The sequence below is a fragment of the Globicephala melas genome, chromosome 21 (assembly GCF_963455315.2).
Source record: "Globicephala melas chromosome 21, mGloMel1.2, whole genome shotgun sequence".
Classification (NCBI taxonomy): Eukaryota; Metazoa; Chordata; class Mammalia; order Artiodactyla; family Delphinidae; genus Globicephala; species Globicephala melas.
Window position 1 is genome coordinate 23,328,315 of NC_083334.1, and position 26,059 is coordinate 23,354,373.

Genomic DNA, 26,059 nt, shown 5'->3' on the forward strand with positions numbered 1-26,059 from the left:
AAATTGTGTTATTATAATGGTCTCTTGGTATGTTACACTCTGGTGACTGGGGGAACAATCAGATAACCCAGAGGACAGACAAGAGTTTACATTTACAAATTGTTATCTTTCAAGGTCACCATTTTTAATGGCAATCCTCTAGGTTTTTATTTTTAACTGTTTGTTATGGAAAATTTCAAACCTACACAAAAGTAGAGAAATTGTTTGCATAATGTTTTGATGTTTTTAACAGTTTAAATCAAGATGCAGATCTGTACAACCTTTACATTGGATTGGTCTCTGAAATCACTTCCGATGTGGTCATCTCTGTTCCTTTCTCATTCTCCTTTTTCCTCACGGTGTAGTTACTGAAGAACTCACATTATTTGTCCCATAATTTCCTAGAGCATGTGTTGCTGATTGCATCTCCGTGGTATTGTTTAGGAAGTTCCTCTTTCTGAATTTTCAGTAAATTAGTAGTTTCCTTATGGAAGGCTTGATCAGATTAAGGTTTGAATTTGCAGTAGGAGGGCAAGAATGCCTTATAAGTACTAGCAGTTTGTACTTGCACCTAATGATTAGTTGTATCCTGATCTCTCTTTTGTAATGTTAACAGCCATTGATGAACGTTACCTAATAGCCCATTCCTTTTATATTTAATTATTTACTTACCTTGGTTATTTTAATGTATTTCATGAAATTTTAAAAACATTTTATATATTTGCCAGATAGCCCTGTATAAAGATTAGAACCATTTACATAGTGTACAGCCATGTATCAGAGTACATAAACTTTAATTCTCTTTATAGATGATGTATCTAAGGCTTAAGGGGAGTTACAGTTTTCCCCCGGGTTACAAAGTATGGTATCGAGGGTTCAACATACGAGTCTTGCCTCAATCTCATATGTAACACCAGCTTCCTTCGTCTCTTCTTTAACCACAGCTCATCTTCATTTAGGAGAAATGATGGAAAGGATAAAGAAGGTAAGGTGAGAGATTAAAAGAAAGGAACTGAACAGTTAACACAGGAGAGAGTTAAAGATACAAAACTGACTTCCAGAGCCTTCCCCCGTTTATCCTGTCATTTTGACTCTCTGTTGCTTCTCCGGCCATTGATTATCATTACTTAGGTCTCATTTATTGCCTGATCCTGTTTATGTTTCAGAATATACATTTCACCAAACATTAGTGGCTTTAGCATCTTAATTCAGACTTTGCCAGAAAAACTACATTTTTGTAGCACCTTTTCCCACGCCCTTTAAAGACCATTTTTAACATGATAATAAATACCAAAGCTGGAATCCTGTGGGAACATGACAAGTTTAGTCCATCATTTCACCTTAACATACCACTTTTCCTAACACGTCTCTCTTAGTTTATCAGTGGGTGTATTTATGAAGTAATTTCGTCTAGATATATTCATGAAGAAATTTAATAAACAAGAATAAACCTTGTCCTTTAAAGGTATTTCAAAAGCCATTTTGTCATATGGTAAATGTTTCTTCAACTTGTTCCACTTAAGTTCTTTTACTAAAATAGCAATTTAATTTGACTTCTGGCAAATACTTACTCCTCAAAGGTGGAGCTAAGTTTTGAATGTAGGGATTTTGCATAGAAGCTAAATTTAGCAATTAGCAGTCTTCCACTTCTAGTTCAAATCTAAGTGAACTTTTAAAAGTCTAAAATATACGGGCCTCTCTGAAGACCTAGACTCTGATATTAACAAATGCCAAAAGAGAAGTGCAAACAGGAAACTATGTGATTCTTTTTTTAAATGTTTTAAATCATATAATCATTTTTCCACTTGACCCCCACCTCACCCCCAAATAAAAAGGATCTACAGTAAATCTGTGGAAACTTTAGAAATCTTTTTGTTTTTCTTCCCCACATCTCCCTATTTATATATTTTAAGTGCCACCTGATACGGCAAACAAATGTAAATGATGTCCTTTCACAGTTCACTGGCTTCCGCTCTGAAGTCATCTAAAATTCTGCAGCCATAATACAAACCATCAGATAAAAGTGTGAGAGTTTATACTTGGGAAACATTAAGTGCCTTAAAATGGTTAAGCGGAACCACAGGAGCATTTTTTTTTTTCAGTTTCTAGAAGGGATTGTGTTACTCCTTTAAGCAAATGAGTAATGAGATTTTAGTTCCGGAGAATGGACGCTCCCTGAGGAGACTGTAGGTAGGTACATCCTGGTACAGAGGAAGGTATTTGGCGCACAGACCCTTCTAAGGGCAGGTAGGTTGCTAATCTCAGGATGAAGCCAAATAGAGCTTCCACCTCTGCCACTGGTGACCCCCCCTCCAGCTGGCCTTCCCAGCCTCTCGCTACTTCTCTGTTGAATTCTCCCCTGAATACCATACAGTGTGTCAAAGAGTTCCTCAACCCTCAGGTGAAATGTATTGATTTGTTTAAAATATTTGATGTATTTAAATCCCAGATTAGCAGCAGTTACCTTTTTTTTTTTTTTTTTTCTGTGTTGGGTCTTTGTTGCTGCGCGCCGGCTTGGGGCTACTCTTCGTTGAGGTGTCCGGGCTTCTCATTGCGGTGGCTTCTCTTGTTGTGGAGCACAGGCTCTAGGCGCGCGGGCTTCAGTAGTTGTGGCTCGCGGGCTCTAGAGCTCAGGCTCAGTACTTGTGGCGCACAGGCTTAGTTGCTCTGCGGCATGTGGGATCTTCCCGGACCAGGGCTGGAACCCGTGTCCCCTGCATTGGCAGGCGGATTCTTAACCACTGAGCCACCAGGCAAGTCCCTAGCAGCAGTTATGATAGCAGTTAAAATAGCTTTTTGATGAAAAGCTGTTTTTAATAGATCTCTGTAGTGGTCTGAGAAGAGCTCCAGTGCCCTCTGGGTAGAGTCTCACCTCTTAAGCACGGTGCCTCAGCAATACACAGCCCTTGGGAGTCTGCACTGGCAAATCATGTCCCCTCTTTGCCCCTGGGCTCTTTGCTTAGAGCGCCCATTCCCTGGCCATAAATTCAGTCCTTTAGCTACTTGTCCTGTAAAAGTCACCTTAACAGTCTCCTCCTCTGGAGAGCCTGTCTGACTATTCAAAGGAGGAATTAACTGTCCTTCTGGATTAACTGCCCTGCTAGATTAGTCGCTGCTATAGAACTGTGTTTATTCCTTTAGAGAAAACTCGTCATACTATATATTCAGTACTGTATAATGTATTGAAGTCGCTAATTACCCTCCATCTCCCCATCTGTAGTCTCTAAGTTTCTTGAGTAATAAGACTGGATGTTGTGGTAGATGCAGTTGTATTTAATAAATACTTGCTAAATTAATTCTTGCTCCAGTTCTGCTTCTAACTGGCCAAAATTTGTATACCCTGACGCTTCCACCCAGCAACCTATTTTTAATCCCTGGGCTTCATGGTACAAGTCTAATCCCACTTTTACATGATAGTCCTTTAGAGTCTAGATTTCTGGCAGATGGATCTCCAGAAAGAATGAGATATTCCAGAAAGAGTGATTTCTTATTACATGGGCAGAACATACTTACTTGCTTGTAGAACAGCTGTCACTGGGAGAAGACTAAAGGCTGACTTTCCTTCTGAAGAAGCGTAAGTGAAGATCTTACAGTTTTCCTTCTAAGGAAGGAAGGAAGACAATAAAGGTGATCGTGTAAATACTGACTACATTTAAGTTGGATGATAGGTATAAGAAGTTCTTAAAAGTAAAGACATTTCACTGAGATCAAATTTTCAAGCTCAATTTTATTTTAATAACTGGGAAGCCCTGAAGTTGGCTCTGGAAGCACACACAGCCTTGGGCAATCCATTCTGAGCTGTGTGGCTACCCCCGATTTAGACGAATTACATTCCCGGCAAGAGGAAGAACTGGTTTTAAAGTTCAGTGGCAAGAATAACTTTTTTCAAGAAATCATAACTAACTTTACCCAGCTAGAGGTGAGTTGTGTGGGGGGCATGGGAAGAAGGAAGGAAGGAGCAAAGGGAAATCCTTACTACAGTTAGGAGTTACCTTTGATTCAAAAGGAATTGGGAGGGCTTCCCTGGTGGCGCAGTGGTTCAGAGTCCGCCTGCTGATGCAGGGGACACGGGTTCGTGCCCCGGTCCGGGAGGATCCCACATGCCGCGGAGCGGCTGGGCCCGTGAGCCATGGCCGCTGAGCCTGCGCGTCCGGAGCCTGTGCTCCGCAACGGGAGAGGCCACAACAGTGAGAGGCCCACGTACCGCACACACACACACACACACAAAAGGAATTGAGAGCTATTGGAAATGTGTAAAAAGGGTAATTACTCAGCATTAGGTTTTGAAGGAGGTAGCTTTGTGTTAGGTACTTTCTCATCTCCCCAAATTAAGCATAATGATTTAAAATGCATCATCAAAAGTGCCAGGGTGATGATTCAGATAACGCTCTGTGGCTCCATCCTAAAAAGGGCATGTTAGCCTGTTTTTCTGACACATGCTCTCAAGAAACTTTCCCAGTACTCCCCCCACCTCTATTTATTTCCAGCACCATTTGCCCCTTTGGACCTGATTCTCATCTAAAGATATTCTGAGTGTGGGAAAAAGTAACTTTTCCAACAAAACCTTGAGATAAATTATTGTAAACCCTCAGGCCAGCTTCTCGCTCTATGTTTGCAGCAGGGACAGAGGAATTAACAGATGGAACGGTTCTGCGAGCTGGTGTGAAGTCTCCACACCATGGAAGCCTGGCTCTAGCTGTGGTCTCACAGCTGCCCTAAGAGGCCTCTTCTGGGGCTCCCAGCCTCACTCTGGATGAAGTTGTTCTTCCCCCAACCACTAATTCTACAGGTCTCTGAGCTAAACTTCCCATTCTCCTCTCTTTTCATCAATTCTCATGAAAGGTCCAGAGACAACTCTCCAAACAGTCCTTTCTGTCTGTGAAACATTTGTAAACTACTGTCCTGTCACCCCCTAGCTGGCCTGCGGCCACTGGTTACATTCACAGCCTAGTCTTTTCGTATTTTACCATCCAAGCCCCGCACCGTATGTGCCGTGGGCTTTATGATTTGTTTACCAGTTTGTTCCCAGCCTCTGCATCCCACGCTGGGCCTCAGCACTGTTTGAGAAGAGAAAAATTTGGAGGGGATCCAGCACAAAGCAAATGATTGAAAGATTGGAAAGAGGAGTTGCTAAGCGAAAAGGATGAAGGAACTGGGTGGGTTTAGCTCTGAGAAGGAGATAGAGAGGTTGAGAAGAATAGTCAGCAGTCCCTTTGCTTGCTTCATTTTCATCATAGTTACAATACTGTCCATAAAGATACTTTAAAAAATTGTCTTCAGCCCTGGGCATCATACCTTGTTGCAGTGAACTCTGCATTGCACCAGCTTTTTCTAGTAGTATTTACAAGAGTCAGGCAGATTTGGTTTCTGAACTACAGGTCTGTCACGTGTCAGCTGTGGGAACAAGGACCAGTTTCTCAGCTTCTCTCACCCTGAGTTTTCTCAGTCTCTAAGGTAGAAGCAGTAATACCTGCCCTTCAACGTTATTTTGAGACACATAATACCTAGTAGCTGTGTTTGCTTGTTTGTTTGTTTTTAATTTTTATTGATGTATAGTTGATTTACAAGGCTGTGTTTGTTTCAGGTGTACAGCAAAAGTGAATCAGTTATACATATATCCCCTCTTATTTCTTTTTTTTTAACTTTTTTTATTTTTGGTTGAGTTGGGTCTTCGTTGCTGCGCGAGGCCTTTCTCTGGTTGCAGCGAGCAGGGGCTACTCTTCATTGCGGTGCGCGGGCTTCTCAGGCTCTAGGCGCGTGGGCTTCAGTAGTTGTGGCACACGAGCTCTAGAACGCAGGCTCAGTAGTTGTGGCGCACGGGCCCAGCTGCCCTGCGGCATGTGGGATCCTCCCAGGCCAGGGCTCGAACCCGTGTGCCCTGCATTGGCCGGCGGGTTCTTAACCACTGCGCCAACAGGGAAGCCCCCTTCTTATTTCTTGAGTAGTTTTTTAAATGGGTCATTTGCTGGGGTTTAGATATTTTTCTTCTGTATAAAATTTAACAAGTATAAAATTAAGACTATGCAAAATCCACTATCCAGAGATAATAACAATAATATCAATGAATATGTGTTATATTCGCAAGGAGTTTTCTAAATCCATTACGTATCTCATGCAATTCTCCTGACAGCCTATGAGAACAGGTGGCCCCCTCCCCCTTCTCTTCCCCTTCTTTCTCTTTAAAAATTTTCAGATGAGGAAGTTTGGCCTTAAAGACGTTACTCACTTACCCCAGGTCACATAGCTAATGAGTAGCTCAAATCCTGGACCGCTAACCAAAGAAGTGTGCCAATCCCTCATGCAAAGCGTGTATGTGTGTGCTATTAAGGAGATTATACTATCCATGTTGTTCTGTAACCTGTTTTCTTTTTCACTGAGTGTTCTGTTAACATTTTTCCGTATCTATAGATGCAGATTTATCACATCGTTTTCAGTGGCTATAATAATATGCCATTTTATAGTTATTTAACCAGACTCTAGATTTGAACATTAAGGTCCTCCCCCTCAATTACAAAGAAGCAAAACAAACCTCATATGACCTGCTTCATAATGCTTAACCAGCTGCCAGTTCTAGGTTTGTGAGCGATCTCACTGGCACTGGGATGGCTTCGGGCTTGTCCTTTCTACTGTTAAGGTGCTCTGGTATCTGACTCTGGAGAGGTGAAGCAAGCCGACAGACTCCCCACTCCTCCTGCCTGGATTGCCCACCAAGGCTCAGGAGTCACGCCGTAGCCAGCCTTCCTGCTGACCCTCTCATGTTTCCCTGGTTTTGTGTATCAGCGTAAAACTGGAAAAGACTTACACTAACAAGCAACCTTTCAGAGTTTGAAGGTAATCTGGTCATCACAGACCTGAGATCCTCAGGAGATAGAGTTACTTTTCCCCTCAAATGAAGAAGCTCAGTTAGCCTAACCCCTCCAGTTCTCTTTTGGTATTTCAGGGCTTCTGACCAGGTTAGGATGCCCTGTTCTCTCAGATGAACTCTTCCTGTCATTCACATCCCAAGAATGAGTACAGTCTTCAGGAATGAGTGGAGGAGGGGGGATAGTATACAGTAGTGCTTGCCAAGTTTTTACTGTTTGTCTTACTGCAAAGTCAACAGTGCGACTGTTAACCTCCTGCACAATTAAGATCTAGGCTTTTTGTTATGGTTGTTCTTAAACTTTGTGCTTAAATCTTTCTGATTTTTATGAGGCATAGAGATGGAGAAAAACGGGAAAATACAGTCTGGCCAGTCAGGGGCTGAGGTGCATCTACTCCTAGAGCTGCTGTTGTAACTTAGTCCTGTTGTAGCAGGTGGAATTGGGTGACCGGGGAGCTGTAGATCACAGTTGCCAAAGGTACTTGGCCACTTTTTTTTTTTTTTTTTGCGGTACGCGGGCCCCTCACTGCTGTGGCCTCTCCCACCGCAGAGCACAGGCTCCGGACGCGCAGGCTCAGCGGCCATGGCTCACGGGCCCAGCCGCTCCGCGGCATGTGGGATCCTCCCGGACCGGGGCACGAACCCGTGTCCCCTGCATCGGCAGGCGGACTCTCAACCACTGCGCCACCAGGGAAGCCCACTTGGCCACTTTTATTTATGAGATTAAGTGGACCTTTGAGCAGATCAGATTCTCTTAGAGAAGCTGAAGGGCAGTGAGACGACTTTTAAAGGAAGCCTTGTGCTATTAAGAAAGAGCACTGTTGTTTCAAAAATAAAAAAGTGAATGCCATGTAGTTAACAAAGCTTTATCCTCTAGTGATCATCAGCTTATTCCTGGTAAAAAGAGCTGAACAGTATGTATGGGGCACAAAAGAATGAGGAAGACACATGAAAAGTGGCTGAGGGCACACATTCCAGTGCACCACTGCCTCCAACCAGCAGCTACGGCCCCAGACAATTTGACGAACCAAGGAGTTTTCTTGTAAATAGGATAGAGTTCCTATAGCAGAGACATTGTTTACACCCCCAGCTTGTGTCCTCACCTCCTTTCCTATATCAGCGTCAGTAGTTGTTGCTGTTGTTACGTAACACTGTGCACGATGCAGTGCACTTACTGTACGCGTCTCGAGCTCTCAGTTCCTTTTTGTAATGAACTTATGTGATAGCCTGTATTTTCCTCTGAGGAAACTGAGGCTCCGAGAAATTCGATAAACTGTCCAAGATTGCACAGCTAGCAACGTTTACAGCTAAGACTTGAAGAGGAGAAACACTAGTTTGACTTTCAGGTGAAACGTATGGAGTCACCTCTCCCCGCATTTCTGGAATTATGTCATGTGTGATACTGATCCAAGAAGGTCATTTGTTCTTCTCTTGTCCAGTCCTTTTCAGTCAGCATTTGCTGACTCCCCGGAGTGTTTACAGCTCTTCCAGCACTTTCCAGATGACCAATCGCATCCTCTTAACAGCCTGCCATCCTGAAATTTGAGAGAAAGTAGCCCTGACTAAATTGACATTGTTGCATCCTGTGGGCTTTGTTCATTCATGCTGGCCCTGAACTGTATTTAAGAACTAGTTTAGGGCTTCCCTGGTGGTGCAGTGGTTGAGAGTCTGCCTGCCGATGCAGGGGACACGGGTTCGTGCCCCGGTCCGGGAGGATCCCACATGCCGCAGAGCGGCTGGGCCTGTGCGCCACAGCCGCTGAGCCTGTGCTTCCGGAGGCTGTGCTCCGCAACGGGAGAGGCCACAGCGGTGAGAGGCCCGTGAACCGCAAAAAAAAAAAGAAAGAACTAGTTTAGTCTCTTGCTGTTGTTATTAACTGGACGCTGCTCAGTTATTTCATCCAGCTTGTGGGCTCGTGGTTCAAGCCTCTTAGAAAAGATTTTACTCAGCACCGTCCTAGAGTGTGCAGGGGGGACTGTGCTTCAGTGGTAATGTGGGACCTGTGTCACCTCTGAGAGCACAGAGGGACCAAGGAAAGCAGTTCTTGCAACAGAGGTTTCTGGAAGGGGAGTTTTGTTTACAGAAGTTTTACTCTGAGGTCACTAGATTATAAAACTGGATGAATCAAGGAAGGCAAGTTTAGAGAAGACGGAACAGGAAAGCAACTTTCTGAGTTTTCTGCGTGCTCTCAACTTTGTTACCCACGGACAGGAAGTTCTGAGCGTTCTGATGGCTTTGTTCCAAAAGGTTTTTCACAGTTCACAGTAATTGGCGGTATGAGGCTTTTCATATTTAAGTGATTGATGTCTAGCCTCCTGGAAGAAATGTTAAAACACCTCAGCACAGAGAAATGTTGAAGCAGCCTTGGCTATATCCATCAGCATTGTGGTGCTGAGGTACCGATACTAAGTAAAGACAGTGCTAGTGATATTTCGGGCATTTGGTTCACTTTTTAATACTATGAAGTGATGATCAAGACAATGCCGTGAGGGATAGATGGCCTTACTCTTTCGTGTCATCCTCCTTATTTTCCAAGTACCATTCAGAGGCTGGAGCAGGAATAGTTTGGGAAAGCATGTTCACGTAGGGGCTTTTATAGCACTTACCACACCTGCGATTTGGCTACCATAGCACCTGGGCTTTGACAGTCAGGGTGGGTAGTGGTGGTAGTAGTCGAGTGCCCAAGCCACCTCAGTCAGGAAGGTGATAAATGATACACACAGTTCCCTCTAAGTCAGTTGATGTGTTCAATTTTATAATATTATTATTTTTTTAATTTTTATTTTATATTGGAGCATAGTTGATGAACAATGTTGTGTTCGGTTCAGGTGTACAGCAAAGTGATTCAGTTATACATGTATCTATTCTTATTCAAATTATTTTCCCATTTAGGTTATTATAGAATATTGAGCAGGGTTCCCTGTGCTATACAGTAGATCCTTGTTGGTTATCTATTTTATTTATTTTTTTTACATCTTTATTAGAGTATAATTGCTTTACAATGGTGTCTTAGTTTCTGCTTTATAACAAAGTGAATCAGCTATACATATACATATGTTCCCATATATAATTGCAATTTGAACTTGAATTTCTAGGAGCCCAGATTATAGTATCACCTGAGAAACTATAAAATTTCTATCTGTTTATCTCTAGAGATGATGACATTTTACTTCAGTAGGTCTTTATCATTTGTGTTTTAGTCTGTGGGCTGTACCTTGTCAGTGATCGGAAAGGCCCCTTGAGAAACACAATGTTAGCATAAGCTAGTGTCATATTTTTTTCCCAAAAGATTGGATATATTTTCTTGAGTACTAGAAAGTATGCTTGGGACTTTTTGACATAGCCACGCATATTTAACTCAGAATTATTTTCAAGATAGCAAACTGCAGACTAGGATTGATCTGACACGAGAGAAAACCAGAGAAGGAGGAAGCAGGGATGACATAGGTTTTACCAGCGTGGCCCTCACCCACCTCTCATCTGTGCAGCCGGGATATCATGCTCTGCCCATGGCTTGTGAATATTCTCAACATTCCCTGTGGATAAATCAAGGGCAAATAGCCCAGGGCCAGCCCGTGAACATAGATGGGGAACCAAAAGCGTGGGTGGGGGCTGGGTAGGGCTGCTGAGCTCATAGAGCAGGAGAAGGGAAGGGATGAGAGCAGGGGCTCAGCTCAGACACACAGCTTCATTCAGAAATTTACTCACGCGCCCCAGAGGCCAGCGTGCTATTGTATGTGTGTGGATTTGTGTTATCTGTACTTGAAGGTGTATTTTGAGGTTTTGCTTTATCAGTTCCCTAAGTCAGCTGCAGTCTCTTGAAAACTGACAAGTTATTAAAGTTTCTACCTTTTTGCCCGGGAGCGCTGCCTGTGCAGAGTTAGACTGATATTTTCTTAAAAGTCGAGGGAATGTGCTAAATTTTAAACCATTTGGGTTATTTCTCAATTTTAAATGCTCTTTTGTAAAATTTATTTATTTATTATTATTTTATTTATTTATTATTTTTTGCGGTACGCGGGCCTCTCACTGTTGTGGCCTCTCCCGTTGCGGAGCACAGGCTCCGGACGCGCAGGCTCAGCGGCCATGGCTCACGGGCCCAGCCGCTCCGCGGCATGTGGGATCTTCCTGGATCGCGGCATGAACCCGCATCCCCTGCATCGGCAGGCGGACTCTCAACCACTGCGCCACCAGGGAAGCCCCTTAAATGTTTTTTAAATGGAGGAAGAAATTTATTTTCCTTCCTTTCTACTCCCGCCAATATTCTCAGTCCAGCACAAGTTGTTGACATTTCTCATCTGCCATCTCTGTGATCCAAACCTGTAATTTCTCGTGTCTTCTTTCGCCCTTACTTAGTGTTTATATATACATAGTATGTCTCCAACTAGTTTTGTAAAACTCATGTCAAAATTACCTTATGAATATGCTTTTCTTTTTATTATAAATTTAACAAATTAAGTATTCATTACATATCAGTGCCAGAGAAGCAGAGCAGAATTGTCATGGTCTCAAAATAACCTCATGTGTTATTCATCTGCCCTAAAGTAGTGTTTTGTTTCTTTTTTGTTTTTGAAGGTGGTGACCTGTCTTTTCTAACTTAGGAAGTTAAGCTTTATGGTTTGGGTAGAATAAGCCACCATCTTAACAGTGGGTGAGAGCCTGAGCTCTGGAGCCACACCGCTTGTATTCAGATCGTGGCTCCACTCCCCCCGGTTGCGTGGCCTTGGGCCTGTCTCTTCATCTCCAAGCCCTTAGGTAGCATCCTGCTTTTGTGACTCAGAGTAATCACAGCAGTCCTCATAAGGATGTTCTGGCGAATAAATAGGTTAAAGTCTGAGAAGTATTTTGCACAAAGTATGCACTGTATAAATATCCTTATTATGACCATTTGTTATGTGACTAGTCCCATAGATGGCCACACAGCCACTCTTATGTACACTTCTGAAATCCCTTTGTAATTAAATTACCTACCACAGATGGAAAAGGCTCTTTGGGCAGCAAAAGAGGCAGAAGAAACATCTTAACTGACAGTGCAGTTCTGGACTGGAAAAGAGGAAGAAGGGGGTGTGCCGTGTAAAAGGGAGGGTTTATTCCTTCAGGGAATATTTATTGAGTGTCTCCTTTGCTCCAGACACTGTGAAAGGGCATATTAGTGAATATAGCTAGTAGTGTTCACTAGTAGGGAATAGCTAGTAGTGAATACGTGAGAGTATTCTACCCTCATGAAGCTTACCTAGGTCTCTAGCAGAGTGGGGCTGGGCGAATGTTTTTATGTGGTTTATATAATATGAAACCAATGTTTCCTCCTGTGAAACATCCAGATTTGATTGCAGTCAGTTTCTTAACGACCATCTCTCAGAGAGAGAACCTCAAAGTTCAGTTGCCGTGTCTGGGAAGGGAATTGCCTGGGGAAGCTCTGGGTGACCCTCAACCCTGCGGTTGCAGGTCTCAGGAAGGAAGAGCTATGAAAATGCCCCATTGTGATGAGCAAGCGTAGATAACAGTGGTGACTTCAGTCAGGTCCCCAGAGGAACAGTTTTCTTCCAGTTTATTATTCTCTGGGTTCCCTTCAGCTCTCAGATCAAGAGTCAGATCCTTTTAAAACCATGGGTTGGAAGGTATTTTGGCATGGGGCCAGCTGCACAGTAAGGAAGGAACAGGACCTTGAGAGCAGTGACTGCTTGGAGGCATGGCAGAATATCATTAACTGGGGGGGAGGTGACTCTGGGCCAGCTGAGTAAAGACCAGCTTGCTTCTGGAATTTCCTTGGCATATTTTGTTGGTCTGGGTTTGCCTGCAGGTTTCAAGGGTTGCTCTAGGAATGTGTGTTACGAGAGAAAAATGTGAGTGGAGAGATAGAGGAAGTTATTAGGAAGGCGGTTTAGAAGTCCAGGTGGGAACATGCCATTTGGGTGGTAGAAGTAGGGATGGAAGGGAAAAGATAGTGTGAAAGGCACAGAGGGAATGTCATCAGTGTGGAGAGGCAGAGAAGTGAAGGGTCTGGATTCTGGACGGAGATGACTTTGATCCACGCCCTGGTTCTGTCGGTTGCTGTGAGCCAGTGGGCTAGGTATTGAACCTGTGTGCGTCTCTTTCCTCATAATGTAAAGGGGCTGGTGTTAGTACCTTCCACGAGGGTCATTAGCGCAGTGTGTGGCATATAAGGTATGCTCCGTAAACGTTAGCTACTTTACTACTGCTGTTATCCTTTATTGTATTAGCACTTGGCAGTGATTTGGATATGGGAAATGAAGGAGGCTTTGGACCTGAATGAATGGGATAAAGGGATGTGGGGAGGTAAGAAGAGGAATGGATTTGTGAGTGCATTTTTGTATGAGTTGACTTGGATGTGTTTAGGATGTCTACGTTGGAGTGGAAATCAAAGCTGTAGATGTATGAATTATCCTAAACAGAATTAGTAATTGAAGCGAAGAAAGTGGCCCAGGACGGGATTAAAGAACAGGTAGCGTGGAAGAGGACTGAACACAGACTTGATTTCTCCTGGCGTCTCCTGCACTTCGTACGGCTGGTTCCCGGTGCAGAGCACAAAAACGACAGTCATGATTTGCGCTGAGTGGTGCTGAACACATCCTTTGAGATTTCCGCCGAATCTTTTTTTTTAAAACATCTTTACTGGAGTATAATTGCTTTACAATGGTGTGTTAGTTTCTGCTTTATGACAAAATGAATCAGCTATATGTATACATATATCCCCATATCCCCTCCCTCTTGCATCTCCCTCCCACCCTCCCTATCCCATCCCTCTAGGTGGTCACAAAGCACCGAGCTGATCTCCCTGTGCTATGCAGCTGCTTCCCACTAGCTAGCTGTTTTACATTTGGTAGTGTATATATGTCAGTGCCACTCTCTCACTTCGTCCCAGCTTACCTTTCCCCCTCCCCGTGTCCTCAAGTCCATTCTCTACGTTCACCAAATCTTTAGATTCTTCCCCTACACTTACCTTCTTGGAGAGCTAATGAAGTATGTGACCTTTTGTGGGAACCGAAAGGGCTGTGACAACAAATTCCCAGCAATTGGGTGGCTGAAAACAACAGAAATATATTCTCTCAGTTTAGGAGGACAGGAGTCTGAAATCAAGGCATCCTCAGCGTTGTTTCCTTATAGAGCCTCTGAGAGAGAAACCGCCCCATGCCTCTCTCCTAACCTCTGGTGGTGCCGGCAGTCCTTGGCGTTCCTTGGCTTGTAGATATATCATTCCAACCTCTGTCTCCATCTTCACCTCACCTTCTTCTCTATGTCCTCTCCTCTTCTTCCCCCGTTGCGTGCCTTGTGGGATCTTAGTTCCCCGACCATGGATCGAACCGGGGCCCTTGGCAGTAACAGTGCAGAGTCCTAACCACTGGACCACCAGAGAATTCCCCTCTCCTCTTCTTATAGGGACATCAGTCATTGGATTTACCCGACCCCCCAATCTAGGATGATTTCATCTTGAGATCCTTAAATAATTACATTTCCAAAATTTCTCTTTTCAAAAAGTTAAATTCTGAGGTTCTGGGCAGATGTGAATTTTGGGGGGGACACCGTTCAAACCTCTGCAGGAGCTGTGTGCACTTTGCTCTGCCACAGAAACGGGGAATGTGCTATATTTTTAGCCCTCACACCAGAAGAGCACGTCCTAATGGGGTAGTCCTCAAAAGAGTGGGCCTCTTAAGGCTGGTGTTTCAAGGGTTTACTTAACAAACTTGGATCAACTACTTGCAGAGGTATGTGAGTAGGAGTTGATTGCTTCACAGAAGCCTTGATTTATTTTTCTTTGGAATTTTTCATCAATCTTGGGTCTTCTGTGTCATGACTGCTGTTTTTTCTGGCCAAATTCTTCATCTCTCAGGCAAGCTCTCCTGGAGGACTCTGTCCCTGAGTTTGTTCTAGTAAACAGAGTATGCTAAAAGCTAGAGGTGAAGACCACCTGCTCTCCAGGGGCCTGTCACCACCACCAGTAGTGGGGACATCCCCATGTCAGGGAGGACAGGATGGTATGTGACGGGGTGCCTGAACCATGAGACATGAGACCTGGATTCTAATCCCAGTTCAGACACTATGAGACCTTGGATAGATCTTTTCTCATCATTAAAATGAGACAGCCATTCCTGCCCCTTTTTCCAGAGCTTTTAATGAGGATCCGGAATAATGACGTACAAGCACTCAGCAGCTGTGTATAAAAAGTATGAAAATAGGCGTTATTAAAACAGGATTGAGGGGCTTCCCTGGTGGCGCAGTGGTTGAGAGTCCGTCTGCCGATGCAGGGGACGCGGGTTCGTGCCCCGGTCCGGGTAGATCCCACATGACGCGGGGCGGCTGGGCCCGTGAGCCATGGCCGCTGGGCCTGCGCGTCCGGAGCCTGTGCTCCGCAACGGGAGAGGCCACAGCAGTGAGAGGCCCGCGTACCACAAAAAAAAAAGAAAAACAGGATTGGAATGTAATCTTATTTAAAAAGTAGCATTGGCATGCTCTCACATTCATCCTCTTTCAGTACCTATTTCTCTCCCACATGGAATTGAATGAACCTAGAATTTGTTCATTTCCTCCTGAAGGGCAAGGTATTTTTTTTTCTCCATTCGTTTTATCAAGTATGAGCAAATGGTTGACTTCTTGATACTTTCTGGTGGTAGGCACCAGGGTAAGCAAAGAGTGAGCACTTAGAGCCCTGGAAGATGCAGAATGCAGCAGAGCAGAGGGTACCGATTGCTCCCAAGAAGGCCAGCCTCACCTCACCTCACCTCCACCCCCGGGGAAGTGACATCTAAGTGGAATCCTCTGAAGAATGCATAAGAGTTAAGCCAGGTGAAAGGAAAGGACACTCCCAGCAGAGGGAAAAAGAGTGTACTAGACCTAGAAGTGGGAAGGGAACCATGTATGGTCAAGCCAGGACAATGGCTGATGGATCCTAGACCGGGAGGGAAGACCAGGTGAGAGCCGGGCTGGAGAGGTGGGTGGTGATGGCAAGATCATGCGGGGTCTTCTAGGCTATGGTCACATCCTGTCCAGAGAGCAAAGAGAAATCATAGGTTATTTAAGCAGGAGAGTGACATTACTAAATTGTGTATTTTTAAAGTTGACCCAGGTGCAGTGTAGCGGCCCAGGAGGCCCTTTTCGGTAATCCAGTGATGGGAGTTAGGATCACAGTGATGATAGGATAGATTCAATAGGACCTTGGTGAAAGATCGAATGTGAGGGAAGGTGGGGTGACTTCCAGGTCACCCTGGCTTGGGCAACTAAGCAGCATCTTTTACTGAAATCTGGAACCAAGGAAGACAGGCCACTGGAGGGAGTGTGTTTCGTTTGGGACATGTTGAGCACGAGATTGCCGTGGAATATTTCCAAATAGAAATATCCAAGAGACAAAGTAAATACTGACTTAAAAGTTCTTGGGCCGTGTGTTCGCAGCTATCCTAAGGTCGCTCCATTGAAGAGTCTCCTTGTTCCTCTTTATCTCAGTTGTCTCTAAGAGTCATTCATCTTTATCCGTTTCAATGTGACCTTAGACTGGAAGCCTCGCCTGTCTGCATCCTTGTTTCCTCACCCAGATGAAAAGGCAGGCTAGGTGATCTTCATGAGCTCTTTCGGTTTAAACATTCATCAGACTTTGCAGTTCTTTCTTTTCAAAGGGATTGGAGGTTGGAATTGGGGACGTTTCTAGTCTTTGTTGGTTAGAATTCAGTTTGAACTCTCCCGGTTGCATACTCTTATGCTAAGAAAAAGGCCTATTCAGATGTATATTGTGAGCCCTCAACAACGTTATCCTCAGAGGTGCCAAAGGAGAAAAGGATGTAGCCAGATCTGGCGCCTAGGGAAAGGATTGACCCAGCCTCTCAGGAGGGTCAGATTAGGCCCAGACAAAAGCCCTGGGCTTCTGATCTCTTTCTGCTCCCTGGGGCCTGGCTCACTCTGGGTGGTCAAGAGCCTCTTTTGTTAGGGGACCTTAACCCCCTCCCCGACTCCAGTTCATCCCAATGGGCCTAGGGCGGCAAACTTATCTTCTTTTTTCAGCCTTCCCGTCCTGTTAAGTCAGAGCAGGCTGCGCGGCGGCTCCGGAAGGTGAAGCCCACCTGAGCGGTGCTGGCGTCTCTCCTTCCACCCGGGAGTCGTACAAAGGGCTTGGGCTGTGGAAAACCTGTCTCTAGCTGCTGTAATTTTCTCAAGCCCACATTAGCAACAAAAAAGAGCGTACAGATGCTAAAAGCTTGTGCAGCTCACTGCCCTCTTCCATCAAAGGAGAGCGTGTGCCGTTTCGGGGAGTCTGCAGCCGCATGGTGAAATGCAGGCGTCCATGAGGGCTGCTCTCCCACCGGTGTGATCCTGACCGGGGCCGGCTGCCTCTGCTGTGCCTGTGCGGTTCTGTCACTCGTGGGTGGCCCTGAGCCAAGCGAGGGATGTCGGGCTGGGTCAGCTTTGACCCTCCAGTTTCACTCCCAAAACAAGTCCAGGATTATCGCTGTCATTTGCATTTTCTCTCCTGGAGTGTTTCATTCATGTATTCAACAGATACTGTGTAACAGGTACTATCCCGGGCACTTTGAAAGCAAAATGCCTAACACTTTACTCAAGCAGCTAATAATAGAATAAGAAAGACAAGTAGGAAGATAGCAGTGGTTCTCATACTTAGGCGTGCATCGGAATCACCTGGAGGGCAGAATTTCTGGTTTAGTAGGTCTGGGGTGAGCCGAGAATTTGCATTCCCCCCCCCCCCGTGCCCCCTGCTGCTGTTTCTGCTGGTCCAGGGAGCCACCTGCGGGAGCTGCAGTGCTGATGGGAAGCTGTGGCTTGGGGACATGGGGGAGGGAGTGAACAGCTCCACCTGGGTTGTTTACCTTTCTTCCTGTTATCTTACCCGCTGTACGGCTTGGGTCAGATTTATCAACACCTCAGTTTGCGGGGCCATTAAAGCTCTCTCAAGCTCCCCCCCGGGCCCTCCAGGGGCTCAGGGTACCTTGGCCACTGAAGTTCGTCAAGAGAGCCTATTTCGTTCCCTCCCAGGTGTTTCCTTGTTCCTTCTTTCTTCCCCACCCCTCTCTGGCTACTCATTGCCCACCTGCCCGTCCTCTCTCAGCTGGGCTTCCAGGAGCTACAGGAATGAATTCAGACTTCCGAGATTTTGAAGAGGAGCTTACTTTAAAAACCGGTCCCTGGGTGACAGCAGCTGCAGGAGCGGTTTTCAAGCTGTTTTCTCCGGAACCCTGGTGTACTTTCTGGGGACTCAACAGGGGTGGAGGTCCTCCAGCCGTCCCCACGACCACCAGCAAGTCAACCCAAACTGCTGCACTCTTAGTAAACAAGAGTTTCTGGGAAACACGTTTGAAGAAAGGTTCCATCGCTTTTATTTTTCACTTTGAAGATTCTTGCTCCAAAGCACTTGCTCTTGTTTGAGCCTCTGCCTTTGCTCCATTTTTTTTTTTTTTTCTGGTGGATATGACAAATACTGCAAGGACTGAGAAATTTTAGATCTAGTTCCTATGGATGTTCCCTCAGTTCCTTTAACAAAGAAAACAGTGGTGTATCTTTAAACAACTTGTAGAATTTTCTGTCAGGGACTATTCAGGACAACAAGCAGCACTGCAGGCTAAATGCCGGGGTCAGAGCTGGCCCAGGGGTGCAGACTTGAGTGAGACCTGGCTCCTGCCCGCAGAAGGTGTCGTCAGTAACCCCCTCCCTGCCGTCCTCTCCCCGTTCTCAGCGACACAGAGCATCACCGCTGACATATTTTGAGTGCATCCTCCTCCGGACCGTAACTCCAGATCCATCCCGAGAGGAGATGGAAGAAGGGATTTATCCCGTGTGCATTTGCCCTAGTCTCTTTTAGGCCTCTGCTTCGCTACCTGACTATATACTATTTATGACTCTGCAACTTTGGGTTTAGAGGGTTTGGAAGCAGCCCCCACCCCCACCCCGTTCAGCTGGGCTAGGTTTTATGCAAATATCAATCAGTGAGTTGTCTCCAAGCATCTGTATAGGCCCAGTGTGAAGTCATGCTTTAGGGTAAAATGTGGAAATGTATGGAAATCGTAAATTCCATCTGGCTGAGATTGAAACCCAGACTGTCTCTTTAGGATCAGATATCTTAAAAGACACACATTTGAAAACCTTTCTAAAGGAAGCCCCAGGGTGCCCTGCAGCCAGCCTCACCTTTAGCCCGTCAGGCTGCAGGCCAGGCACAGCCCCTCTGATGCTGGTTGATAGACTTCTGCCGTCACAGTGGGGCTGGACAAGCGTGGGCTGAGAAATTAGTGTGTCCTGGGTCTTGAGACTCTTGCCTTTAAAAAAAAAAAAGACTCAGTGTCTTAAAATAGCATGGTAGCTGAAATAACAATAACAGCAACAGTAATAGCTTGCCATTCCTGAGAATGGTTGTTTGTTTAAAATAAAATCTGAGGCATTGGTTCTGGGGCTATTTGGTTTCCACGAGCTGGGCTCTCACAAGAGTTGTTGCTCTAATGGACATCATGGGGTCTCATCACGACAGGAAACATGGGGGTCTGTGAAGCGTTGTCTTAACCCCTCTGTAAGGAATTTCCTTACAGAAACTGCAGACACCTACACACCCTAGAACTGGAAGTAGGTGGTATAGACCTGATCACTTTAAAGGGGGCTATGGTGCTAGTATTCTCCTCTTCAGATAATTACTATTAGTCTGCTCTTTTGGCCTAGGCTTCCCAGCCTGGATAGACAGGCCATCTGTGTTCCCATCACCAAGTCTTGAGGTCGTTTCAACTGCCTTGTTGAGAGAGGGAGTCGGGGCGGCCACATATATAACCCCACCTTGCGGGCATCCCCGGCTGCCCTCTGACGCGTCCTGATTGGTCAGCTCTGGACCGTCTCTCAGCCTGTTGGAAGCTCTTGAACGCAGGAGCCGTGCGCACACCCTGTCCGCTGGCGCAGACGCGCACACGGCCTCAGCTGCCTTCCGCTGGTTCTGTAGAGCAGTCCCCACGTCACACTCAGCAAAGCGGTTTTCTGTGTCTAACCCCCTTCCCACGCTGAAAACCCTGCCCGGGGTCAGAACTGGGGGAGATGGGGGAGACCTACAATGCAGGCCTGCGCTGGCTTTAGATGGTGGGAGGGAGTGAAGGGACCCTCTTGACCTTGGGTCGCGTGCACTGTACCCTTGTGGGACGTCCTGAATGGCACGGGCACTGATGGCTTCGCCGGGTCACCTTTTCCTGACTTCCTCGGTGGCCCTGGGGGGGCATCCGGGCCTACTTGATGTCAGACTTTGACAGGTGATAAAAGCACGTATTGAGATGGCCGCTTCACAGGTTCCAGATCCAGAACTATTGACTGAGGTTATTTTTGCCTTTGCTGAGACGCTCCCCTGTGTGTTTGCTGTTACTTTAATGGGTTGCTTCCTGATCCATGCTGAGGCCCGGTACTTGCCCTTCAACCCGGCAAACTGCAGCTTGACCTGAGTGGAATCGGAGGTCCACGAGGTCCCTTTAGACCAGTCAGTTGGCAACATGACTCATCTCTTTTCCCCTAGAAAATAAAATCTGTGTAAACAGCAATTGTGAACGTCCTTATTTGGATTTTTGTGGGGCTTAACTTTAATCGGCATACCCCAGGCTTTGCACTTCCATTCTCTGAACTTTTAACACCTTACGTGCCCTATAGGCACAGTGTCTGGCCTTGTGCTTCTAAACAGAAACCGTTTGGTGATCCCGATACTTGTCAGTAGTAATTATGCTGATTCACAGGAAAGTCCTCCCGTGCTTCTGGTCTGTCGCCGTTCTCCCAAAGGCTCTGCAGTGAGTCTTCATGGGAGATCGCCTCCTAGTTCTTTCTTCCTCTTTTCCTCGGAGGACCCCGTTTGCTGTTTGGTGCAGGAAGTCCCCACTGTTCGTGGGTTCCCCCGAGCTACAGTTGGAAAGACATCAGAGTGTCCAGGGTGGAGCCCGGGCCTGAGATCTCAGCAGGCCAGACAGGAAGCAGATTTCTTGCTTTTTTTGGTCCATTTTGTATTTACCATTCTCTTGCTTAGTGTTTGGGGGGACCGGAGCCAACAGGTTATTGAAAGAATGAGAGCGACTTGACTTCTGACATTGATTGGGGCTCGGGGCTACACTGGGTGTTTTGTTTCTGATTTGAAGCCAGCTGTTTGGTAACCACTAACTCTTCCCTTATTCTTTTCTTGCAGATGAGCTCACAGTGCCTGCACTTTACCCCAGTAGCCCTGAAGTGTGGGCCCCGTACCCTCTGTACCCAGCGGAGCTAGCGCCTGCTCTACCTCCTGCTTTCACCTACCCCGCCTCACTGCATGCCCAGGTAATTCATACCCATCGGCCACGACTTCACTCCACCAGCAGCCCTTTCAAACCTGGTTCCCCAGGGCACACCATACAACTAACCCCTATCCAGCTAACAGATCCGCCTTCAAGAGATTACTGATCCCCTCTGAATCAAGCTGACACTCCTCCAGGACTTCCGAGGACCGTCTGACAGCAATGATATCACCCACTGCCTGATGTTTGCCCCAAAAACACCTCTCTCTTCCTTAATGATCTCACCCTCATATCACACACGAGAGACTGGGCCCAGGTCACCTCCCCAGCCAGCTAGAGGGTGTCACGGGAGCAGAGATGTGTGTGCCTTGCCGTGGGGAAGGGCTGCAGAGGAAGGCGTGCGCTTGTTATAAGAGCTACCTGTCTGCGTGTGCTGCTGTGTGCTGAGGTCTCTTCTCTTGTGTTCTGGGAGCTCTAGGGACGAAGGAGCAAGCTGGGAGCTTCCAGGAGGAAGGTTATGTGCTATGATACATATGTTAAAGAAGAGATTAAGGGTTCCTTTTTTCCATTTTTAAGAGACCCTGTAGAAAAGGAGGTACAGTATAGTGTCTTAAATGTAATTATAGGTCAAGGTAGAGGTATCTCTTCTGACCAGCTTTCTTTCTTAGTTAAAATAGCCTGGGCTTTATGAACAAACTCCGCTGTTTCTTCACAAAGATTAGTCTACCTACCAACCCTTTCTCTTCCCTTGGAAACGATGTTTCTCTTAGCTTTGCTTTTAGTGCCAGTGGTAGTAATCAAGGTTAGGATTCAGCATGATGATCAATAATAACAAATAAGATAGAAAGAATATAACTCTCATTTGTCTTACTGCATGTGTAACTCCTCTAAAAGCAGGAAAGCCTGTTTTTAAAAAGTTACCAGCCTGAACAGGTGGGGTTTTTGTTTGTTTTGCTTAGTGTTTGTGTACCAGGCTGGATGAAATAATTAAAAGTCTTATGTTGTACACAACTTACTGTGTTGTGCAAGACACCTATACGCGGCCCCAGCGAGGGTCTCCCAGGCAGGCCATGGGGTCGGGAGTGTTCTCAGCTGGACCTCCTTCCATCCTCTCTCAGCTGAGTTGTTGATGCTCCGTATGTGCACGGACAGCCCAGCCTCCCAGGGACCGTGCAGGCAGACTATAAAGAGAAGGCCTCGGTACCTGGGCCTCGGAAGTGATCACCCTTTGTGTTGGAAGAAGGGGGTAGAAAGGAGTACAGGTAGTGAGGAGAAAGGTGGTGGTGGGGAGAGTGTTTGGCACCGAAAACAAAGTAACGGGGGTTCTTCCGAGACTGATGACCCAGTTTCCGGATTCACTGTGCTTTCTGCTTTCCCTTCCGTGTTGCGTTTTCCACCCTTGTCCGTGTCAGTGCTTGGTCACCCTTGCAGCGGCAGGTAGCGGGGGAGGGCAGAGGGAAAGGAAACGGGCTGATGCCTTCTGCTGAGTTATCAGAATGCTCGTAGTGACCTTAGATTATTTTGTAGATGCCGTGGAGCAACTCAGAAAGTCCCCTGTGTTTGTGGCCCACCCCTGCCATCTGGGGACATGTGACCCACCTCTTCCTGTGCTGCCTAGATACAGGTCAATTGACGACTGAGGCAAATGTTAATAATACCATGAAATGGTGCCAAGTTTGCCTAGTCTTCTAAATACCCATGGCTTTGGTTAATTGGCACCAAAGCCTTTCACCACTGTCCTGGAAAAGCAGGAGTTGACAGTGGCCAGAAAGGACTGCGAATGGCGGCTTTTGGCCATGATGTCTGGGTAATTTGCCCTTACTTCATTCATAGAATGGATGAAATCAGAAGTCATTCTGGGGAATACGGTGGGAGAAGGAGGGTAAAAAGTCTTAAGAGATCAGAAAGCCCAGGCCATTGTGAGAAAGGATGAGGAGAGACAGTGCCAAGATTACATGGACTCAACCGTTATGCTTTACTGGGATGTATCGCCCAGGGTGGCACCTTCCCTGTGAGCTCTTCCCTGACCTTGAGGCTCTCCCAGCCAGGAATCCACCTGGTGCTGCCACATCAGTCCTACGGTTGGTGGGACTCTCTTCTGATACCAGTGAGGTCCTTGTGCTCAACCCCACTTCTTGTTTGGGGTCATTCCCAGTGCAAGCTTGGGTTCTGTATCCTAAAGACTGATGAACAAATACGGTCATTTAAATGTCTTTGTCCAGTGTGAGAATCGTAGAATGAACTGGGAGAGGCTTGACAGATCAGCTGGTCTGACCCATTTTACAGATGAGGAAACAGACTGGAGAAGAGGAGAGAGCTGTCCAGAGTCGCAAGTGCTCTGCCATGACCAGAGCCAGCTCGCCTGACTCCCAGCTCTTTCCACACCTCAGTGCTGGCTCACCAAAGACTAATTCTTTGATGGAATTTTGGAAAGGCCTTGCTCCAGTGACTCCTTGGATCTTTCTCCTGTAACTAGATGGGAAGCCTGTAAGAAGAGACTTGGAGACAGAGACGAGGGAATCAGAACTTAACCTTCACCCAGAGGGCCTGAGAGAATTTTTATTAACTGGAGGTAGAGCAGAGGGGAGACCAAAATGGAGCGTCCTCTTAGTGGCTAATTCCATTTTTGTTTCGGAAATCGTATTATGTCTTTGGAGATCAGCTTTTAAATAATTTTGCTTTTCTTAGTGATGTTGTGCTCTGTTTTGAGACGTGGATTTTTTTTTTCTTCTAGTGTTTCTCTCCTGAGGCAAAGCCCAACACACCTGTCTTTTGTCCACTTCTCCAGCAAATTAGATTTGTCTCTGGGAATGTGTTTGTAACATATCAACCTCCTGCAGACCAGCAGAGGGAGCTCCCATGTTGAATTTGCTTGTTAGCTCTTTCTTCCCCCTTTTGCAAAAACTATTTCTTGGTAACATTTGAGATTTCAATAAAAATTTTAATTAGAGAAAAAACGATCTCAAGTAGACTGCAGCGTTTTGTTTTCATGCTGATGCGATTTTGGAGCTAAGATGTTATCTCAGATTTTGGGAGAGCTGGGCCCGTGACACTCAGTATACATTATATGCGAGAAGGACTCAGCATCCCAGGGAGACTTGGTCCAGAGCCGAGGCCTCACTGCTGCTCATATCTTCTTGGGCTCCTGAACCCTCAAGAGCTGCATATTGGAAGATTCTCATTCTAGCATCCATGTGTCACATCTGCCAGGAGATCTTGCTTCAACGAGGGTAGAAATGTTTTCAGTCTGTGTGATCCAGAAGGAGGACCCAGGAGAGACAGAAATTGTCATCGAAAAGGAGTTGCGTCATATTTCTACTTCTGCCCAGCTTCCATCTGTGGTCGTGTACCTCCATCTCTAAATTGAAGATGCTTATGTGACATCAAATCCCATTTTTTAAAGAATTATTGGATAACGTAATCGGACTGTAAGCTTCAGTACTGCCTTTTTACTTTTAGGGATGAAAGAACATCTATTTCTAAGAGCATCCGATTTCTAAGAAGATGGTTAACATTGTAAGAAATGATCATCCTGCTTGCTTTCACCGTCACTGGTATTTGAAGTTTATTAAATATATTATGTGAGTCACAGTGAACAGCAGAGGAAGGTTTCATTCATGACTTTTAGGAAAGTTATGCTCCGAAGAGAAGGTCCAGACAGTTCCTCTCACCTCCTAGTCACACAATCTCAGCTTTTTAAGTCTGGGTTCATTTTTGCTTTTAGTCTTGTTGCTGCTGGGATTGAGAGAAAGCCAGTAAAATGCACTGTCCTCACGACACTCTAGAAACAATACTATTTCACTTGACCAGCATCATAGTGTTGGGCCTGAAACTTTTGCAGGTAAGTGGGACTGAGAGAGCAAGTCCTGACTGCCCATCTCTTCCTCAGAGGCCTCAATGGCCCTGAGGAACAGCAGACCTTCTCCCAGGGCTGCTGTGCAGCTTGTAACTGGAACGCATCACCTGCACATAAACAAAAGGTTTTAAAATCATACCACGGACTTCCCGGGGCAAGACGTGCCCTTAGGGAGGTCCCTTGTGACCTCCCTGGAGGTCACTGGAAAAAATTTAAAGGCTAAACCTAAAACAAATACCAGAATGAACCATGGGGGAGAAGACACAGGCAGATAGGGAAGCGAGATTGTGGAGGAGAGAGAAGCCTAGGATGGTGTGTGGGTGGCCTGACTGCGGGACCCCCGGCCAGGTGTTGACTGTGCAGCGTTTAAGAACTGCGTGTGTGAACTTCTCTTTAAAGCACATCTCATTAGGCATCTCCTCTGTCCCTGCGTCCCATAGCGAATACTGAGAGGAAGAAGGAGGTCCTGGCCGGCGTCAGTCTGATTTAAGTACGGAGCCAGTGAGAGGTAGCGTGTCGAGGGTGCAGGGAACAGGGCGGGCGTGAGTGCGGACTCAGTGGAGCACAGCCCCGGCGGCAGGGCGGCCGTGCTTCCCACCCAGGCGCGTGTGGGAAGGACTTTGATTTCTCAGCTTCTCCCTCCTGTTCAGAAGGCAGTAGCCAATGCTGCAGGGGCGGGCCCGTGAACAGAGCCCACGGGAGGCAGCTTGAGCCCCTCACCAGACGGCCAGCCTGTCGGAGGGCAGGGCGGGGGCAGGAGTTGCGCGTCGTGCTTGTGCGCCTACCGCGCGGCGTCCACGCTCAACCCGGACGTCCTCATTCTGGAGGCCCGGCCTTCCCAAACGGGTATTGTGTACTGTCTTGCCTGCAGCCCGGGGCTTGCGGCCGGCACAGAGACCACGGCTTCGAAGGACCGCAGCGCTGACTTTGAGCCCGTTCAGCTCAAGGCTTTGAACTGTTTTCAGCCATAAATGAAACTGTTAATCCTCTGACATTTACTTTTCTCTCTAAACCTGCAGCTCCGTGAAGGTCAGAGGGTGGGGAGAAACCGCTGCTTGGTGTTCCGTCTCCTGCATGCACCAGCCTTGTCTAGTTCCCTGTTTTGTTTGGCTTTCTGGTCACCTAGGAGCA

At 46.4% G+C, this 26,059-nt stretch overlaps 1 protein-coding gene across 2 annotated transcripts in view; it reads left to right on the forward strand.

Annotated features, from left to right (window-relative positions):
- The window catches only part of RBPMS (RNA binding protein, mRNA processing factor), a 185,323-nt gene that overhangs the window by 137,605 nt on the left and 21,659 nt on the right, over positions 1–26,059 (forward strand). Inside the window, exons 6-7 of one of the 2 annotated variants that reach the window (XM_030832523.3) lie at positions 20,988–21,115; positions 23,807–24,032. In XM_030832523.3, coding sequence (XP_030688383.1) covers positions 20,988–21,115; positions 23,807–23,938 — 260 coding nt within the window. In that variant the 3' untranslated portion in view covers positions 23,939–24,032. Of the gene's footprint in view, positions 1–20,987; positions 21,116–23,806; positions 24,033–26,059 lie in introns of those variants that run through there. The other variant, XM_030832542.3, reaches the window with a different exon arrangement.